At 39.9% G+C, this 21,068-nt stretch overlaps 1 protein-coding gene across 2 annotated transcripts; it reads left to right on the top strand.

Annotated features, from left to right (window-relative positions):
* Positions 1-1,140: 1,140 nt before the first annotated feature.
* RXYLT1 (ribitol xylosyltransferase 1) lies at positions 1,141-12,548 on the top strand. Of its 2 annotated transcripts, XM_071549974.1 has the most exons (6): positions 1,141-1,303; positions 1,791-1,970; positions 2,951-3,053; positions 8,310-8,624; positions 10,171-10,341; positions 11,405-12,548. In XM_071549974.1, exons 1-6 carry the CDS (start codon positions 1,159-1,161, stop codon positions 11,820-11,822), a joined length of 1,332 nt encoding a protein of 443 aa, XP_071406075.1. In that variant the 5' UTR covers positions 1,141-1,158; the 3' UTR covers positions 11,823-12,548. The 2 variants fall into 2 exon arrangements, with proteins under 2 accessions (XP_071406075.1, XP_071406076.1); XM_071549975.1 differs by lacking the exons at positions 1,141-1,303; positions 1,791-1,970; positions 2,951-3,053 and adding an exon at positions 6,578-6,738 and having other exon boundaries at positions 11,405-12,545.
* The last annotated feature ends 8,520 nt before the right edge of the window (positions 12,549-21,068 follow it).

The following is a 21,068-nucleotide window of genomic DNA, read 5'->3' as shown; positions in this document are numbered from 1 at the left end:
GTCTTCATTTTGAAAGCATTTATGTGGTGCACTTTTTCCATAAAATTATAAATCACCATAACCAAAGCAAAGACGCCATGATGCCTAACAGGAACAAGAGTATTGACCTGCAATTCTGCAACAGATTACTGGTAATATTTACAAGAGTTATATGCATTACATGCAGGTACTTTATGGGTAGAGTTTCAATATATAAAGAGAGCTTAAAAGAAAGACAGTGAGAAGCTTTTTACCAGGGCCAGTAACATGACACAGGGCAATGGTTTCAAACTGGAACACAATGGACATGAGGGAATTTTCTGTGATGAAGGTGATAAGACACTGGAACAGGTTGTCCAGAGAAATTGTAGATGTCCCATTCTTAGAAGTGACTGAGGCCAGTTGAGATGGGGCTTTGAGCAACATGGACTGCTAGAAGGTGTCACTACCCAGAGGAGAGGGGCTGGAACTAGATGATCTAGAAGGTCCCTTCCAACCCCAACCATTCTGTGATTCTGTGATTGCTGCCACTGTGGGTCATCCAGGCTAGACTTCTAATTCAATGAGTGTGTAAGTAATTAAATTAAGAATTTGTCAATATAATGACCATAAGTCTATTTCAGAAGGTTTCCTGAGGCAAGTAGTTACATTTTAGTTGAGAACAAGCAGAGGTCCATTGAATGAATTTGAGGTCAGGGCCAGAACACCAAACTTTAGTGCTTAGGGTGAAAAACTGATCAAGAAAAAACCCTCAGATCCAGAGCAGGCTGCAGGGCTGTGCAGTGCATTGTAATCTATATTGCTCTAGACTCTCGCATTCAAGCAGGTGAAGGTGTGCTTTTGGCTACCATTATGCTCGTGGTGTTTGCCAACAGGCTGGCAGAGGCTTTGCAGAGGCTCTAACACCTAGCCCTGGGAAGAACTCGTGGATAGCCTAAAAAGCTTCAGCTTTCTCTTCCCACGCAACACGACTGGGTCTGATCGGCCTTCAGCTCTCCCCATTACATAATACTCCTGTGACCCTACTGTGCTGCTCACCTACCCATGTACAACCCGGTTCCCCACCACCACCACATGGCTGTGCCGGGGCAGCTCCTGCCCCGCGGGCTCCGGGCCCAGCCCCGGTCTGCCGGCGGAGGCTCCTCCCGCCGCCGCCTCCCTGCGGCCCGGCCGGGCGGGATGCGGGGCGCTCGCAGGCGGCTCTGCTCCGCCCTCCTCCTCGCCTACGTGCTCTTCTCGCTCTACGCGGCCTACACCGTGTTCCTGCGGCCGCGTCGCTCGGCCGCCCCCCGCCCGCCCCACCGGGACCGCCGCGGCCCGCCAGGTGAGCGCGGAGGTGCCGCCCCGAACCCCCGGCCCTGCCCTGCCCTGCCCGGCCCTGCCTGGCCTGGCCTGGCTGCGCCCGCCGGCGCCGCTGCAGGGCCCGGGGCGGAGGGTTTGGTGCGGGGCCGGGGCGGCTCCGGAGAGACGGCCGGGGCCGCACAGCCCCTCGCGGGGCCTGTCCAGGCTGCGGCCATTGCCCAGCGCCCCGGGAGGCGGCGGCGCGGCGGGCAGGGGGCAGCCGGTGGCGGGGCGGGGGGAGGCGGTGGCGGGGCGGGGCAGGCGGCGGCGGGGCGGGGGGAAGCGGTGGCGGGGCGGGGCAGGCGGCGGCGGGGCGGGGGGAAGCGGTGGCGGGGCGGGGGCACGCGGTGGCGGTGCCGGGCCCGGTCGGGGAGGGCTGTCAGGTGATGCTTGATATTATGAATGCCAGAAAATTCTTCAGTTTTCCTAAGCTCGTGAATCTGATCGTTTTATGTAAATTACGCTTTTAGGCTTCCCAGATCATGTTGCCTTGGGAAAGGAGGAATGGAATCCGTGGGAAGGGGACGAGAAAAACGAGCTGGCTGCTTCTCAGCAGAGATACGAAGCTAATCTTAAGATGATAAAATATGCGAAATCTCATCTAGGACAGACCAGTCTTAGAGTACAGATTTGGGGGAAAGCAGCAATTGGTAAGCAGATGTAACCAATGTCTGTTAATCATGTAACCTTTCCGAAATAGCACTTTTCTCTGCTTTTTAATGACTACAGTTCATGGATATGATTCAATAGTATGTATATCTGTGGTAGCTGTTCCTCAAATTTATACCAAAATAAGTGTAGTGAGACTTCAATTTTTTTGTATCAGTTCCTTTCAAGACTGTCCTTTGCATCCGGCAAAGAAAATGTCTCAAATAGCAGAGAAGCACAGTTACTTTTTAAATCCAGTCTAGTTTACAGTACAACACAAGTACAGGCCTCTTATTTGGCTAAATCAGTCTGTTTATTTTTGCCACATTTACACTTGCAATAAAGCATCACACAGAAATAAACCATTTTCTGTACTGCAGTACCACTGTCAGTGATGAACTTGGAAATTCTTCTGTTTTAGAAGACCCTGAGTTTCCTTTCAGCATAAACTGGGAGCCAGGGTCTTCTCAAGATCTTTAACTACTGCTGAAGACATAAATTTTTCGTATTTTAGTTTTTTGAACATGCCAAGTTTCCAGCTTCAGATAAACTTGCATATAGCATTGTAGAATGTATTGGTAAATTGCCTGATGGCACATTCCATCACAAAGTAATTAGTGTGTTTCACAAAAGCTTAAGAGAAGTATGCTTGTCCTTAAAATGCTGATGGAATATTTTCTCATTTTTAAGTGATATGTGTAAGAGAAGTAGTAGTGTGGTATATCTTTGGCTGCTAGTATTTTGTCAGTCTGAGAACCTTTTAAAATGCCCCAATATGGGAAAATTTAATCTGAACTAATTCAAAGTCATACAGAAATTGAGAAGCACTGTCCCCATTATATAAGAAGCTCTGACACTTCTTTCCCATGTTCTTATGTTGCAATGCTTTTTTGTTTCCCAGAAATTATTTTATTTGCTAGGAGTGTAGAGTAGGTAAATTCAGTGCATTCATACTGTCTCCATCATGTCTTCATTTATGTAGGTCTTTACCTTTGGCAGCATATTTTTGGAGGGCACCTTGAGCCAGCTGATGGGACTGCACAGTGGAGAGAAGGAAGCCAAAAAACAGGAAAAACGTATTTCAGGTGTTGTTCATGATGTTGATTTCAATTGTGTAAACTTTAACAAATAATGCATTTTAAAGTTAAAGTATGTCATAAGATGCACAGCTACATTGTTTTGCCTGTCTCAGAGTTGCAGTTATTTTAGTATCAGTTGGAAATATTTTATTTTTTTCATGTTTTGGTAACTGTGGAACATATACACAACTTCTCAGTCATTCAGTCATACTGTTTATTCATGGAAACACACACTTGATAAACCCAGCTAATTCTGGCCCATACAAGTCACTGTTAAAACCCAGAAAACTAGGGAGCAATTACATCTGTTTTTTGAAGGTTTGTGTTATTTGGAAAAAATATGGAAAGACTTAGAAATGCTGAGAATAAGGACAGCCAGGAGACCTCCGTGGCAGTGGGGGGCATACAATCCTCAGGAAGGTCTTAAGAGCAGGGATTTGAGGGCTCCTAGTTGACAAAAACAAGCATGGACTTGTGACGCACGGAGCTGTCTCCTGCTATTTGGTTTCTAGTGTATGCTGAAAAGGGACTTGGGTCATTTGGTCATAAATAGGATTGCATCCAAACCTTAATTTGTTTCTGGTTATAAGAAAAACAATCTGTGAGGACCAGCATCTGGTTAGCTACTTGATTTGCAAAACAAAATTTTGTATGTAAAGAGAGATTACACCTAAAGCACTGTTTGCTTTAGAAATGGTGCATGATCTGTGATCATGCATGTTCTAAGGCTGTAGTCAAATGTTTTATATTACACAGTGAAGGATACAGAACTTTTCTTAGAAGTCTTATTTAATACCATTTTAAGGCTTTCTTTAAAGATAGAGGGAAGCTGAAGGATTTTTTTATCTGTTTGGCCTGTTAGCCAGCATGCAGCAGTAGGTCTCCTGCAACGTTAAGTCACTGTCACTAAGATCCAACTGTTAAAAAAGTTCTTAGTATGTAAATTACACACTTAAGTGAGTGTAACTGCTGAGAAATGTGTTGTTTCAGAAGGGTGCTTTTTCCTTGCACAATAAGATGTGGTTCTCGTTGATATCAAGGTATTGTTTGACATAAATATGTGGTTGTGAATTGAAAGGGATTTTTAAGTGATCATGAAAGTTTTTTACCATTTTGAATTTTTTATCAATGTATCTAACAGTGAACCTGGTACAGGCCATAGAATATTTACAGTAATGCCTACATCACATTCATAAGAGATTAAAACTCTTTTCTAGAAAGACACATGGGTTTGATTTATGCATAGCAGTTATTAAAGAGTCTGTTGTACATCTAAGGAAATTGATGAAATTATGTACTCTTTAAAAAAAATAGCTGTATTCCTTGTCTGGAAATAAAAGATGATCCAACAAGATTTGAGAATCAACTATGAACGATGCTACTGCATCTTGGTCATCTCCTTGACAGAGCAGTAGAACTTTCCATTCACAGTTTTAGAGAAAGAATACAATGTTTTCTTTGAATAGGGACCAGTGCCTGTAGTGTTCTCTTGGTGGGAAGAGACTTTGTTGTTCCCATTTCAGAAGCTACAGAAATCCAAGGCATTCTACCAGGCAGATTATCTCCTTGGTATTCACCAGAAATTGGAATTTCTTTCAAGCCCTTGCTTTTCATGTTAATAACATGGAAATAATTTGCTGCACTTAATGAATCTGTCACTTGGCTAATTATTGTTACTTTTTTTCTGGTGTGCCTGTTTCAAAGGGTTAATACCTTCACATGGTTCCTTAGGGTACGCATCTCTCGAAGAAAGACTTCTCTACTTGCATTCATCTTTTTGTTATGTTCACATGAAGCAGGGATAATCAAGTCCTTATTTTAATTTCAACTTGGATCTTATAAAAATACAAGGCTTAAGTTTGGCACCAACATAACAAAGGTTAACTTTTGAAAGGCTGGTAGGAACATGTGCAAAGTATAGAAAATATGCAAATATAACTGTTAGCTTAACAACTAGGATTCTGAAATGGAAAGATTTTGTATTTTTGTTGTGCAGAAGAATCAGTGTGTGATTTTGGCTGCTCATTGGTCATAAGATTTTCTAGAATTGTTGAATTTACTGCCTGACTGAGGTAAATTATCTCCATTTGATTACTAGATGAGGCTAGAGGGAACTAGCTGAGGTGACATATTTGCAGAATGTGTGTTGCTCTGCAGTTTTCTGTGGTAAGTCTAATGATTGTTAAAAAATAGAGCTCTCATGAATGTTTTTAAAGCATATCAAAACTAAAGTCACAAAAATGCTGAAATATCACTTGCATATAGTTGCATGAATAAGCCCATTTTATATATTTATGATGGAAATAAAGATATTTAATATAGATTTTACTGACTTCAAGTGTTCACCAAAGAAGCTGCTAAAGAATATTGAAGGTGTCAGCTTCCCCATGAAATGCAGGGATGTTTATTTGAAAACATGAGTGGAGAAGGAACTGCATAGCTGTGGATTTTAGTGACATGTTGGCACATTGATAAAGAGACAGAAGAGCAGGATTTAGCACTTTTTTTGGCCTGAAGCGATTCACATCCTTCTCTGCTGTCCTCTCAGAAGACATTGTAGAACAGGGAGTGCCAAACTACTTACCTCCTACTATTAATAAGAGCATACTGAAATTTCTGTTCTGCTGAGTAACACCCTCTCTATTTTATAAACATTCTGTGCTGTCTTGTCTCAGGCCATGCTAACCCCAGGTATTCAGCAATGAAGCCCCATTCTCCCAGCCTCTGTACACAAATTGCAACCATCTTGATTCATGCCAGCATAAAAGCATATTGGTCAGCAAAGGTTTTTATCTGTCAAAGGATTTCACCAGGGATAGCTTGTGGCAATTTAATTTTAATAAAAACATTCAGTGAAGCTTTTTGAAAATCCAACTGCAATATGTCTACAGGATCCTCTTTATCTGTGTTCTTATTGACACAGTCATAGATCTTCATCAGATCAGTAAAACAGAATAATTCATTTCCTCAGTGCTTACCCATGTATGTCATCAGTGATCTTACCTTTTGATAAGATCCAGTGATTTTACTATTAACTACAGACTCCTCCAGAGAGGGAAAAGTCACACTGGTGTCATCTGGGGGTCCTCTCAAGTTGTTTCTGTACATAGAAGTTGTTTCTGTTGATGGGTGGACCCCTTATAAAGCATAGTGTCTCTCTCTTAGTAATGACAGCTGCACCCCTTTGCCAGCAGTTCTGCAATTTCGTGTTCCTTCAAAACTCTGAAGTGCCATCCAGGTCCAGATCCTCCATTTCATACAATATTTGCAGTGTTTAAACTTGTATTTCTTTCTGAAGAGAATGTGTTAACATGCAGGAGTCTTAATTTTCTGTTAAGTCATATGGGTTTGAAGTGTCTGTGTTGTTTACTTTTTGGATTAAAGCACACAGCATGCCTGGGCTTCTTACACAGTGTTCTTGAACAGTCTTCAAACTCCTTGAAAACTTCTTGTGATTTGGACTGCTCCTTTCAAAGTTCTTTTTTTGATTTTCTCATTTTTTTATAATTCCTTTGTTGCCTATGCCGTAGGTATTTGGTATGATCTCTCCTGCTGCAAGTGTTAGTCTTAATCATATTCCTGCTACAGAATTGCTGGGTGACTAACAAGGACTTTGGAGAAAGCAAGTCATGTATTTAGTCCAAAAAATATCATCTCCCCATACCATCTTTGATCTGCCTTCATGTGAGTGGTTAGTACTGTTAGTCCGACTTCCTTCATTTTGCCGCTTCTGTAATCTCTGTTTTCCAGTCCCGATTGTGTTCTGACTGGGAGTTAATGGTACGACCCCAGTACTGTGTTTTTATTATTAAAGTATGGGATTTATGAAACTTCTATATTTCTTTTTTTCCCACTGTAATTTTATGCATTTAAACTTCATATTTTCCTACACACAGGTCATTGCTTCTTGACTTGTACATTGTGTTATTCCCATAAAGTTGATAGCCTCAAAGTGCTGTGTCATAGATAAAACCCTTTCCCCCAGGTCACTTTTTGCAAGGGGATTGCTGAACCATCTACATATCCTAGTCACTGTTTTAGGCATTCCAAAGCTCAAGGTATTCTCTCTTAGGAATCCCAGTGATTCTGTTCTCATAGTCTGTTAGACTTTGGATTTAAATCTTTGTGTGACTTATATTTAATGTACTAGAAGTCTTGATTCCAAGTCATGAGTCTCATGAATCTTGGCTCCAAAATATGCCACTCCCACCAAGCCAGCAGCATGTTGGCTTAACTCAGGTTTAAAATATGCTTAAGGTCAGTCTGCTTCAGGTAACCCCACTGGAGTAGCTTTTACAGCTATTGGTGTGAATTGTTTTTCCTCACTCAGCACTTCATGAGTTAAAACACATGCTCATTATAAATTAAGTTTTGCTTGTAGCTGAAAAAACAGTAGTGCAGCAGACATAGAAAACTTTGAGACTTAATTGACTCTTGAAAAAAAAGAGAAATTAGTATTTTCTCCCCTCCACTCTTTCCCAAGCAGTGTAACCACTATTCCTTTGCCTTTTGTCAATAACATGTTAACACATCAGTGAACTGAGGAGCAGGAGCTGGCAAACTCTGGTTTCTTTCATTGAAGTTCATAAATGGCTTTTGTCAGATACTTGTAAATTATTACAGATGTAATGATTTTGCAACATGACTGAAATTTCTCTGTTAAATACATTGTGCAAGATCTAGAAATGCCATTTTCTGCCTAAAATGTTTGTGCTTAGTAGCACGTAAAACCAACCCAGGTTTACATTTAGATAGATACTTCTTGTGTTACTGATTCTGCTCTGTAGTAACTTAACCAAAATTACTGAGAAAATTAGTGTGCCAGAGCAGCTCACTGTCCCTCTTGGCAATACCTGGTTCAGTATACCCACCAGGTTTCTTGGGGGCTTTTCTCTCATTCTAATACAGCATTCATTGGTTATTACTGGGAAGAAGAAAACATTTGACCTTTAGTGAACATCAAAGTGCACCCCTTTTTAAAAGGTGATTGATTTACATTTGTTTTTGAGTGTGGTACTAGTTCTGATTTATTGACACCTTATTTAAGTCTAAATCTCATTTATCCCAAATAAAGATGAAGGCAGCCTTACTCTAAGGAGTAGATACTACCATCAGGAGTGGTTACAGTTTGCTGTATATTGCGTCTACTTTATTGATGAAAAATAGTTTTAGGAGTACAGACGGTGTAGTAAGAATGTTTAGAGGATTAAGGTCAACAATTTGCCTTACAGATGTTTGCTGTTTGCATTTTGTTTTTCTCAGCTTCCTCACGGGCCCGTCCGTAGTTCCCGGCTCCTTCCCGGTGGAAGCGGAGCACGTCGTGCTGGTGTTGAACGGGAGGGAAGAGGCGAAGGTCGCGTTCGCCACCCAGTGGCTGCGCTACACACAAACGCTGGTTCAGACCCGCAAAATCCAGCACGTGGCGGTCGTGCTGCTGGGAAGCGAGCAGTGCAACAACGGGTGGATTCAGCCATACCTGAGAAGAAACGGAGGTTTTGTAAATCTGCTCTTCGTTACCTATGACTATGCATTTGTAAATGAAGAAGATGTTTTCCAGTGGCCTTTGGGAGTAGCCACGTAAGTGCTGCAGGCAATTGTTATGCATGAGGTATAGAAAATATGACTCAGTGTTACTTATGGTGCCCAAAGGAATTATAGTAAGTAAATCATGGAATGCAATCCTATTTATTATTTCATAAATTTAACATTGGAACATTTGGAAATTGCATTTAGAAATAAAAATGGTAATAGGAAAAGAGTGCTATTGTTTAGGGAGCTTGAAAAGTTTTCTGTTTATTTTTTCTTTAGTAGATTTGCTCTTGAGATTTATCATAACTGCAGATGTAATACCTGCTAGTGACATGGGAATTTAAAAGATATTTATGTAATTAAGCTTCAGGTACTGCTTGTTCAGGAAAGGAAAGATCATACTGGTGGCACTTTTTTAACCCCTCTTATGGCTCTCAAAAGGCAATAGTGTGCTTCCCATTTTCAGTTATTATACTCCAGTATCACAGCAGTGTAACATGGCTTAACTGTTTGCTTACAAAAACATTTTTGTTATACTTGACTGCTCAGACTACTTATGTGGAGTAAATCAAGGTTCAGTTCAGTTAGATGCACTTTTACTTCTTATTAAGAGAGAGTTAATAGTGGCTTAGCTACTTATCGTGGTAATATAAACTGAAAGGAGTACAGGATTATTTTCATATCTTGTGTTGAATTTCAGTTCAATTTCCTGTATTGATCCTGTTGGCTCGATATGGAAAACTCTATGGAGTTCTTTAGAGACAGCTTGAACTCGCTCACAGTGTCTCTGAAATACGATTAATTTGGATTCCTGATGGTGTCGGAGAATCATTGGCATTGGAGGTTCCTAAGCAAAAAGAAGTTGAGTTTTGAGATGCAGAGATTAGAGTGAGAGTTAACAGAAAGCAACAACATTTACAACAATAAACTAGGGTGTAAAGCTGGGTAGAGAAAGATAAATTTGGTATCAAAACAGGGGGTTACAACCCTTGCACACTGAGTGTAAAAATGTGGTTAAAGGTGGGAAAATGTGCCAGATATTCAAAGTGAAGAGAGAAGATGTAGAATACTGCAAAAATACTTGTCATGAAGGAAAAAGTGGTTCTCAGAAAGTAAGTGAATAAACGTTCATCACAAAGAAGAATTAGGAAAGGACTGTTCCATCAAATAATGTATTACAAGCTGTTTAGTAGCCAAAAGATTAGATTATTGAAGTCCACTCAGATCAAAGTGAGATTTTGCTTTGAGAGGTTGAGTCAAAACTGGTGGTTGCATTAAGAACAGTTGCTTTGGAAAAGCATGTTACTCAAGGAAATTTTTTAACATGCACACATATTATTTCTGATGTTGAAAAAGATAAAAATATTTTAGAAAGTCTCTGAAGAGAGTGATGGGGCAAAGAGAATAAAGACCTACTTCTAGGACAGGACTTGAGGTGTTTTACTTGTGGGTCTGTGTGTGTTTATAGATGAGGACTGGCAACAAATAGGTGCTTTTGGTCTTAAAATCTGATGCAGTAAAGATGAAAAGGTGCAAAATGTTTTTCCTTTGACATAAAACATACAGTTGTCTAATTTATGCATTGTTTTTACAGCTACAGAAATTTTCCAGTTGTAGAACCCAGCTGGTCAATGCTACATGATCCAAGATCATATCTATGCAATTTCTTAGGAACAGTTTATAAGAACTCTTCTAGAGAAACTCTGATGAAAATTCTGAAGCAGGATGGGCTTGACAAACTTTGCTGGATTGCAGCCAGAGAACAGTAAGACTTTAATTTACTTCATGAAAGTATTCAGACTTTTTGCCTGGTTCATTATTACTAATCTTTTCTTGAGTGTTAAAAATAGTACAAATAAAAGTAATCTGTCATAATTAAATCAGAGAACATTGCTGAGACTCTTTGTGTAGGTCTTCATAACATAATAGCCTTTTTGTTGCAATATTTTACATAGAGCATATTTTTAAATGCCTAGAAAAATCTACATATATATACAACCATCAAAGATTTTTTTCTTGAATACATTTGATTTTGGTAGAAGAAGAAATATTTGTCTTGCATTTTGTGTGGTTTAGTGTCTTAAGTAGAACAAAGAAGATAGACATATTTTGTTGTCTTCCATGTAAGAGAGTGGATTTAATCTGTACAGCACGGTTGTTTTTCATTTGAAGTAGGTGGAACAGATCTTCTGACTAACAAGAGTAGGGCTCTGATTGTATTGCTTAATTTTGAAAAGCAACACTTGCAAAATGTTTGATAGCCAGCACAGGAGTGCTTAGGAAGACCTCAGCTACCCTGATGAAGAATCTCAGGTGGATTGTATCTGTAACATAAACTCTTACCTCACAGACATTTTGGGGCAATTCAGCAGACAGATTCAGTTTAAACAGGTTCCTTTACGTCCTAACTTTTGAAGAGCAAACCTCTACTGATTTAAAGAGTTGAGGCCAAGCAAAGTCATTTAAAAGTCCATTGAGTGTCTCCCTGTTCATCTATTTCTGAACTGTGCTGTGAAGTAAATTGACATATGCATCATCCAAGTCAGACAGATGATTTAAAATGGCATTTCAGTTTGTTTCTTACACTTCTAAGTATTAATAATTTCCTAAAAGGACCACATCTAACATGGTTACAACCTATTTTTAACAATGACATTTTCAATAAATTCTTTTGAAGACTCTTTTAAGAGCAGTTAAGACTAAAAGCCCATTGATTACATTGACAGCATTTTCATCTTTAACAGATAATTGAAATCAAAGCATATGACTTACTTCTCACTGCAGTGCCTGTGGAAAAATAGTAATATTTTCACCCTTTACTTTCCTAGGTGGCAGCCTCAAGAAACAAATGAAAGTTTCAAAAACTATCAAGATGCCTTGCTGCACAGTGATTTGACATTGTGCCCAGTGGGAATAAATACAGAATGTTACAGAATTTATGAAGCTTGTTCCTATGGATCTCTGCCTGTTATAGAAGATGTAATGACACCGGGTGATTGCGGAAATTCATCAATGTACCACAGTGCTCCATTACAATTATTAAAAACCATGGGAGCTCCATTTATCTTTATTAAAAACTGGAATGAGCTTCCTGCTGTTCTAGAGAAAGAAAAAAAAATGAGCTTACAAGAAAAGATTCAAAGGAGAAAAAAGCTTTTAGAATGGTATCAAAACTTCAAAGTATGGATGAGACAGAAATTCATTAATACTTTGGAAAATTCATTTTTGCCCAGTGATAAAGGATAAATTGTTCCTTTTGAAAATCTAGAATAGTTTGCCAGGTTAATTTCCATTAACCTTCCGAGGCAAATTTTACAGAAAAGTAATCTCAGAGGGAGGATGCATTCCTTTTAAAGTCAGCAGAATTGCTTTAGCTGGGCCAAGAGCTTGTTTTGTCCCTCCATCCTTAATGATTTTCAGAGAGGTTGTCAACTTGGTAGGATGGTACTCTGCAAGGATGCCAACAATTTTATTACTATTTCCACAATTTCCATGTTGCTATGTGACCTGAGAGAATTCTCTTTGGAGAGTATCTTCAAGCATGTGAACTTTTTAAAATCCAACATAAAAACTGATATCAGTTGTGTAGGAAGAAAAGAAGAGAATGAAAGCTGTATGGCACAAGGTAAGGTAATTTGTTCTGTAGACTGAAGGAGGAAAGTATTACAGCAAAATTGGCAGGTTGAACAAATGCTGGTAAGTGCTTGTTTTGAAAATGGGAACTGTTTACTTGATTGATCTTTCATTTCCAAGTGGCTATAAAGCTAATTAAAGACACTGGAATAAAAGTGTATATTTCAAGATAAAAATAGAGAACTCTTTCTTACATATATTTCATAGCAATATATTTCCCCTTTAAGTTCAGATTTCAGAATGGCTTTCTTTCATTTCTGTTCAGTCTTGGGGCATATCTTTCTGCTCTTCTGCTTCAGGAACATTCATTACCTGCAGTTACAGCAGTACATTCTGAACACCAGACCCTAAACATGAACCTGCTTGTAGTTTATCTGATTTCTCAAGATCTGCTGAAACTTGTCAACTCCAAAAGAAGTGTAATATTGCACCTTTATGAAACTACATGTACCACAAACAGTTTCAGTGTTTTTCTTAAACATAGCCAAAGGGATCCATTACTATTCTTGCCCATCAGAAATGAGTCTGTGCTGTTACCTGTGTGTTTGTCTGAGCAGTATGTCCGCATACACACCACTGGCACATCAAAGGAGGTGTAATGGATAGTTTTCCATCCTACAGCAGTGTGACATACGGGTTTGTTCTCACACAGAATTCAAAGGCCAGTGCACCTCTACAGCTAAGTACTACTCGTTTGTCTAACGTCTAGTTCTGCAATAGGCAGTTAAATGCCTCACTGACACCCGACCCCGTCAGATCCCGGAAGCTCAGCAGGGTCAGCCCCAGTTAGTGCTTGGATAGGAGACCTCCTGGGAATGCCGGGGGCTGTGAGTTCTAGTCCTGAGGACTTCACTGGCACTATCCAAGCTCGTTTGGCCATGGCAGATGAATCTCAGGAGTTAAAGGGTGGGGCCAGTTCTGCACACGCTGTGCCTCACCTAAAACATGCACTGCGCAGGCTGGAAGGGCACACCCACGTGGGGAGAGCCCTTCCCAAATCCTTGTTCGCGAAGCCAAGCCGTGATGATGATGAGTTTTGGAACATGTGTCATAAGAGCACTTTTTTGGTTTTGTTTCAGTTTTCTTGCATCCTTTCTGTTTAACACATACACACACAAAAATCAAAACCCCAAACATGAAAACACTGGGTTTTTGTTTACCAACAGTGGGTCATACAGTGGCTGCTCTATGTCAGGAATAAGGTATGTTTCAGAACACCTGCATTTTTAGGAGATTGCATTTTCCATATTCTTAGAAGATGCTCTCAGAAGACAAATAGTCTAAATCCAAATAATCTGAATGGTATGTTTAATGTGAATGTCCTGTGATAAAATGCACCCATTTTATCCGAAGCATCGTGTAGCTGCAATACCATTCAGTGGAGACTGCAAGTACAGCTGTCACAGCTCAGCTGCTATTCATGCATTAATTTCTAAGTAAATGTGAAAGTTTTTCCAAACTCGTGGGAATTGTATCTTAAGGGAGGCCAAGACAAGAATCAAAGTTTTCACAGAATTTCACATTGCAGTCGCTTGCCTACTTTGGGAGTTCAAAGGGAAGTAATTGGCACTTTATCTGTTTATGCAGTTCTTGCCTCTTTAAATTCACCACCTTCAATGCAACAGGAGCACCAGAAGTTTTTTGGGTTCTATTGCTGACGCTACTGGAGCAAAGAGAGCAAAACATCTTGAAGCCAAGAGAGGGTTCCTAATACATTAGCCATGTTGCTAGTATTTTGTTTGCTTATTCCACTGTCCAATTTGTGGGAGAGATTGTAGTTTTCCAGTTTTTACTCCCTGATACTTATTCATTTGGGAAAACTGCCTACTTCATGCTCTGTTTGGATCCAGAGATGAGCAAGTCAGCAAAAGGAACCCTGGCAAAGAAAGGGTGAGACTGAGGGAGGAAAGACAGGAGTGCAAGAAATCAGAGAGCATGTCTTATCAGTGATAAAGGAAACTGAAAAGAAGGGAAGTGGTTAAGCCACTGGCAAAAAAAGATGGCACAACACGTTCATGTAGGAGTAAAGAGTATCTACTGTCAGAAGACAGTCAGTTCAGTTGTTCAGTACTGAGAGGAGAATGTATGCTTTTGCAGTTAGCCCCCTCTGGTTTGAGACTTGGATGGTGAAGCACAGCTTTCCAAAGCACAAAGCGATGCCTATCATAACCATGTCTCTTGGTCAGGGACTTCTACAAGAACCGAGCCTGCCTGAAGTCACGAATGCCAATTGTAGCATCAAATGTTACACAGATGCTAATTACGCAGTGTTTAGTGTCATGTGGAGTATGTCACTCTACCAGTTTTATTAGTCAAAGTATTTCCTGTTGATGAAGACTTTACAAATTAAGCTGGATTGCCTCGCTATAAGAAGAAACAGATCAAGCTTGCCCCAACTTAGTGTAACTCTCCTACATTATTCTGAACCTATCAAGAGTGGCTGTAAACATTTGGTGTAAACAGTTTAAAAAATCAGCTTCTAGAGAGCAATGTGTTTCCAAAGAAACTTAACCAGTCTTCATAACTGTTTGTAATCCTGTAGATAAGGAACTGGCTTGAAAAGGGATCCAGCTGCCATTTGCTTACCATTCTTGGATATTTAAATTGGGATTGTGTATTTCAGTAGTTAGGTTTTCTGGTATTTTTAGATACCATCTTTCTATGACCAAAACTTATACAAGGAGTGATTCAACTAAGAGTTTTCTTGATGCCTTTCTCACAGCAGTTATTAAGTATGAATTAGGATTACTGTGTGCTGGAATCACCAGTTTCTCTCTTGGTTTACTGCCCTCACCAAAACACTTGCAAAACCACAGAAATAAAATCCTGTTACTTCTTGGCAAACCCTGCATGTTAGTAATAACCACTAAGAGATGGGAAAACTCAGGAGCATGTTCCATGCTAGTGAGTTCTAAAATATTTCCAGGAATTCTTCCTACTGTGATCAGAAAAATGGAGGATGATGGAACAAGGTTATGACTATTTTGGAGTGGTCATAAAGACTGATGTTGGGAGAGGCAAAAATACTTCAAATGCAGTTCCAGCAGTGCAATAAGAAACTGGTTTTTTGCTCTCTGAATCCACAAAGTTAAATAGTTTGTATAATAAGCCCTTCTGGGATCACTCCAAAGTGATACTATAAAACCATGCTGTGCAGCAAAAGTGACAGTGCTTCTAAACTCCTCTCATTCCAGCAGCTTATGCATTACAAAGAATTACATGTATTTCTTACTCCTAATCAGTCTATAAATCATTGACTAATAATTCTCTGATAAAGAACTAACTGCAAAACGTTGTGTTACTGATTGATATTTAAACTCTTTGGGTGGCTCAAATTTCAGGATTTCTTCAGTGTTTCCTGAACAATAAAAACTAGTAAATGGTTATCAATATATCTCACAAATATAAATTTATTTCAAATCTTTCCTACTGATCTGAGAATGGAGGACTGCTGTTATTTTTTTATAATGTAAAAGCTGAAAAGGCACTAGATGTAAAATCCGAGGGTCAAGAAGAACACTAAAGAGAAAAAGGTTAATGCCCACATACATTTTGGTTTTATTTAATGCAAAGGATTTAAGAGAAAATCCATTTTAGAACTGGAACTACATGGCAATAAAATGGCAAAGCAAAGAGTTTCAAAACAGGGTATGTAATGTTGTTCCCCTAGGGTCTGGTGGCTCAGCTTGGCTAGTATTTTAAGTGTCTCTGATTCAAGGTCCCATAAAAAGGCCTTGGCCATCAAAGGAAACTGCTACACATGTGGAGCATCAAGAACCTGTTAAGATTGCTGTAGTTCAGTACCCAAAGGCCAATGCATGGTGTTGAGAAGCTGGCCAAACAACAAAGTATTTGTACTGTACCATCCCTTGCTTCCTAATTGTGTTGAATGCCCTTTTGAATGCTATTCACATTTTCTTCTCTGAACACCCCTGGGACCTGAGTGCAACTAAGTGAGTGCTGCTATCATAGAATGCCAGATATCTCTGATCTATATTCCCACAACACAGCTGTGTTTTGTCAAGAACACCATGAAATAGCATGGTTGGTTCTCTTAGCCAGTGTTACACCAGCTTAATCACACAAGGATAGCTTTGGGTAACTATCCTGAAATTGCTTCCTATATTCAGCACAGTCCCATCTGACAGTGCAAAATTTCTGGATTTCACATGACATCATTCGCTACCATGGTCTTCAGGCATATCTAATTTGTAGCTTGGGCTGCATTTTTAAAACAAACAGAGCTGAAGTACTATACACAGTTTCCATTAAATACACGTTTTCAGAAGATATGAAACGCAAAATGAATGCATCAAGCAGACGTGACTCATTCACCAAGATCCAGATGAAGACACAACCTATTGAAAGACAGGAAGTTGTGCAGGTGGCCACAAAAAAAGAAAAATAGATCTCTGAATTACTGAAATTAGCCTGATTCTTTTAGATGAAGTTATTCAAACAGCATCAATCTGTTAGTCATATTTTGAAGTTTGCTGTATTAAAGGTGGTTTTTTTCAGGCCCCAAAATGCAGTTTCTGCATAAGTGATTTCTTTCTTTTCATGTTTTCCCCTCTGCAATGGAGTTCTTTTCTGAATAATAAAGGTAGCCCATGGCCATGAGTAGAGATCCACTTCAATGTTTTCATGGGAGATGCTGAAACATCTTCCTCTGTGGCTGCATATTTAATACGTTTTACTATTTGTGACAACCTTTGTCAGCAATGGTACTATATCTTAATGCACAAACTACTCTGGGATGTGGCATACCCAGGTTCAGGCCTTTGGTCCAGCTGGGACACTGCCACTGCCCACCTGCCATCTCAGAAACACAACCACAGGGAACTTGAGTGTTGAATCTCTTTGCTCCGGCTTTTGACAGAGAGCAGGGAAGGGTGAGGGAGGGGAATGATAGGCTCCTGAGGTATAGTCATTCTCTCTGAATATGGAAAAGGAGAGTTAAAGGACAGCTCTGTCTCCCACAAAGGGAAGTGGAGTGTACTGATTAATTGTTGTAGGAATTTAAAGGGTGCTTTACACTTCCTCAAATGCTAGCATAGCTTTAAGACAACCAGTGATGTGTGTTCTCTGGTATGCAGTCTTTAATTGCATATCCCTTATTTGCTGGAGGGTTCAATTTATTAATTTAATAGTGTTTTATCCATCTCTGTCAATGCAACCCTTTGGTGGCGATTGTGGAGTATCATGATGGTTTTACAGTGAAAACTAAACAGTCTTACTAATGCTGAAATTAAAGCCTATTCCAGGTGATGCGTACACAAGCAGGGATCTGCACATTATGCCATGTTGTACCAATTTTTCTTCCTTCTCCTGTCTAATCAGACTCTGATTGATTCTTCTCCTGGATCTTTTTTCTTTGCTGACCCTCTTTTCACGTTGTTATTTTCAGATTATAGCAAATTACTTTCTGTCAGGTAGGGAGATAATTTCCTTGCCCCCATGGAGAATTTCCACTGGGTACCCAATCTCAGTATAGATGTAATTAGGCTTTTGCTGAATTTCTACTATAGCAAAACTCGTGCAGTTCCCAGCATGCTGCCAAAACATCTCTAGGATGTAGGATATTATGTCATCTGAGTGCTTGTTTCTTAAACATTTGGTCTGTTGTTTAATATTTTTGATTATCTGTATTAAGAGTTTGATGAAAAGGATTATGTATGTAGGAGAGAATAGAGGACTAACTTCAAACATCATTTTGCTTTCCATTTTGCAGCCAGGAATGCTCCCCATTCCCTGAATGAAACTTCCCATGCAATTACAGATACGTGGTCACAGCTTATGGTGTTTTGACACTGAAGTCTTAGACATTGGCTCATGACTTTTGGAATCTGAATTCAGTTCCACTCAACCTAAGCTACCAAGGGTGAAATCCACCAGAGGATATTCACATCCAGTGTAAAGCCTAGATCAGTTCTGCTTAGATTCACTGTCCAAAGGACCAGTCATTTCAACTACAGCTAGACAGCCCGTGGTGCTTGGCCTGCTGGTGAGCTGTGAAACACCACAAGGTTGTCCTTAAAACTGTTGCTTTTTTTGTTTCTCAATTGCAAATACACATTCCTCACAGGCAGATAAACAAGAAGTTCCCCTGCTGTCAGTGTTTGTGGTGAAACAAGATTGCTTCCTTTGATATTGCTTTTCAGTGAAGAATTTACAAACATGTCATAGAACTTTACAACAAAATTATCTATCTGCAAAGTATTTTACTATTATTTCCTTCATCATCCAAGAGCAGCATGATGTAATGTGGAGGACAGGCTCTTCCTCTGCCTCACACCTGATGTGTGCTCCTTTGGTTTAAAACCTACTGGTTATTCCAGAGCTCCCAGCTCTCACCAATGGAAACTCTCTTCATGTGCCTCCATATGCCCTGAGTCCCCTGGTCTGGTCAGGGCTGAACAACTACATGCTTTTCTCCAGCCAAATGTCACTCGTCACACTATGCATTCTCAAGTTAATTTTGCTCAAGGGTCCATTACACATGCCACAGCATGCCTAATATACACCTCTTAAATTGGATTCTGCAAAAAGGAAAGGCAATCACTTTGGTTCAAAAAGCAGCAGCTCTTCAAAGGAGGGGATTGGGATTATGCCTGTTCTTTCATGTCACTGTTCAGGCATGAAAGCACTTTCCCAAGACATTTAAGAATTGGGCTCACTTCCCTTCACCTCTGAAAACTTGAACCCACATGTTCCAGCTCCCAGAATGAAAAATGCACCAAATGTCAGCCTACTCTGGAGTTGGCCTTTCTCCATTTAAAGTCATTCCACTCTTCAGAAAAACTTCCAGTACTCACTGGAATAGAAAATATTCATATATTGGTTACGGTATCCACCTAGTGGGCAGGCATCCTGAGTTCCCATCTCTGATCCAGATAGGATATTAGATAACACCAGTTTCCCATCACTGGTTGCACACCCTGTACCTTGTATGGCAACTCAGTTCCACAGAGACACATCACTCGGTACTGGGGACTCTGCTGCAGAAATCATACACCTAAACTGAACCCCCAATACTGAGTGTGACACCACTGCAATGTCCTGGCCAAACCCAGCCCAGCACACCTCTGTGCCTCTGCACCAGTGTGAGTGAGGGACCCTACACCTATACAGCATAAACCAGGACAGGTTTATAAGCTTAGATCTGAACGCTGTAATGCTACATCATTTCGTGCATCCAAATGTGGCATGTGCACAAGCCTGTCTGCTTCACAAGGAACAGCACAAGGAACTGGCTCTCATTCTTGCAAAATGCCCACAATGGCAATGTAAATGGGGAGTCAACTTATAGAATGTTAATAAAAATTGGCTTATAAATATTTTAGAAAGAAACAAAGCAGCAGGAGGACTGTATCTAAATAGCAACTTATAAACATCTGGGTTTAGCCCTTGCCCCCCAACCCCCTCTGCCAGTTTTGTAGAAAATCTCCCCCACTTCCCATGGATGCAACTGCTGGGAAGCTGTACTTATCTGCTGGTGTTTGGTCCCTAGCAGAATTATTGTGTTGTACAAATCTGTACCTGCAATCCTTGTGTTTGACAACTATACATTTTGAAACTTGGGGAGTTTGAGTACGACATTCTATCACTATCCTAGCAATTTCTACATTTGGTTAGTATTTTCTGATTGTGATTTTATATAGGGTTTACAAATGCCTGTAAAATAAACAGAGCTGACAACTGGATATAGTATTTTTCTATTTAACACTTAAATCAAGCACTTCAACTTGCTTCTGGGTCTATAATCAACAAACATTTCTACTGTATATAGCAAGTACCAATCTCTCCCTTTTCCTCTGTTGACTTTAATTAGAGTATTCCAGTTATTGACTGAATCTCCTTCACACAACATTAAATTGTTTTATCAAAGAAACACAGCTTTTCCCTATTGAATTGACAACATACCAGTAACACCCTGTCCCTCCAACAGCTTGATTGCTCTGATCTTTTATTAGAGGTGGCTTTTCTCCTTTGGGCCTTTAACTAATTTTAGTTCCTCAGACTGCAAAGTCATACTGCAAGACTACTCATGATTATGGCTGTCTGCTACCTTCTGCTACAAATAGAGGTAGCAGATAATACTGAAGAGCGACATGATTTTATTATGATACAAAGTCTTGGAACGACCACTTTGATATACCTAATCTCGGTATGAGAAGTAAAAGTCTTTCAAAAACTTTGTTAATGATTTGTCAGCTGCTTGATGTAGCAAGTATAACGTAATGTTCACATGAAGCGTGTGTTAGAAGTCTGACTTAAAATTGTTCAGGAGACAGAAAAAAGACATGCTCTCACTGTATATTTTATGAGCTTGCAGCAATACTTGAAAAAGAAACATTTAAGTTGGTAAGAAATAAATACTACTGTGGCAAAATAAATATGAAGTTTTCACCCTCATGTTTTCTAATCACCAATAATCAAATATCAGTCTGAGTTTTGGTGACCCTGTTGACAGTGTTTTGTAGCTTGCATTTCACATGGATGGGATTAGAGGGCAAGATGAAGGAACAAACAGAAGGACAGAAACCTGAGCCTGCAGCAACATGGGGACAGTAGTAGCAAGCTCTGCTTCGAATATCTTCAAACACTGCCCAAGACAGTAGCTTCACTTCCAGTCTAAGAAATTTGGCAGTATGGTATTTTTACTACCCCAATTAAGTGTGTATCCTAGAGACCACTATTTCAATAGTAACTGGTGAAGTGACTCGATTAAATGGTGTAAATGCACTCTTGTTGGAGACAAAAGACTGCCACAATTTGAGTAGATTTTACTTGGGTTTATCCCAGACATGCTTGACCTCCTGTGTTGGCCTGTCTGAAAGGTAGGTACATAGGCTCTGA

The sequence above is a fragment of the Pithys albifrons genome, chromosome 3, assembly GCF_047495875.1.
Source record: "Pithys albifrons albifrons isolate INPA30051 chromosome 3, PitAlb_v1, whole genome shotgun sequence".
Lineage (NCBI taxonomy): Eukaryota > Metazoa > Chordata > Aves > Passeriformes > Thamnophilidae > Pithys > Pithys albifrons.
Note: the sequence above shows the minus strand (reverse complement) of the source record. Positions and strands in the feature narration are given on the sequence as shown.

Bases quoted from the DNA above. Each gene is read 5' to 3' on its own strand.
- RXYLT1 (XM_071549974.1), top strand. From the start codon at position 1,159: ATGCGGGGCGCTCGCAGGCGGCTCTGCTCCGCCCTCCTCCTCGCCTAC. The intron at 3,054-8,309 runs GTGTTGTTCATG...TGTTTTTCTCAG, and splicing joins ACAGGAAAAACGTATTTCAG to CTTCCTCACGGGCCCGTCCG. The intron at 8,625-10,170 runs GTAAGTGCTGCA...TTGTTTTTACAG, and splicing joins TGGCCTTTGGGAGTAGCCAC to CTACAGAAATTTTCCAGTTG.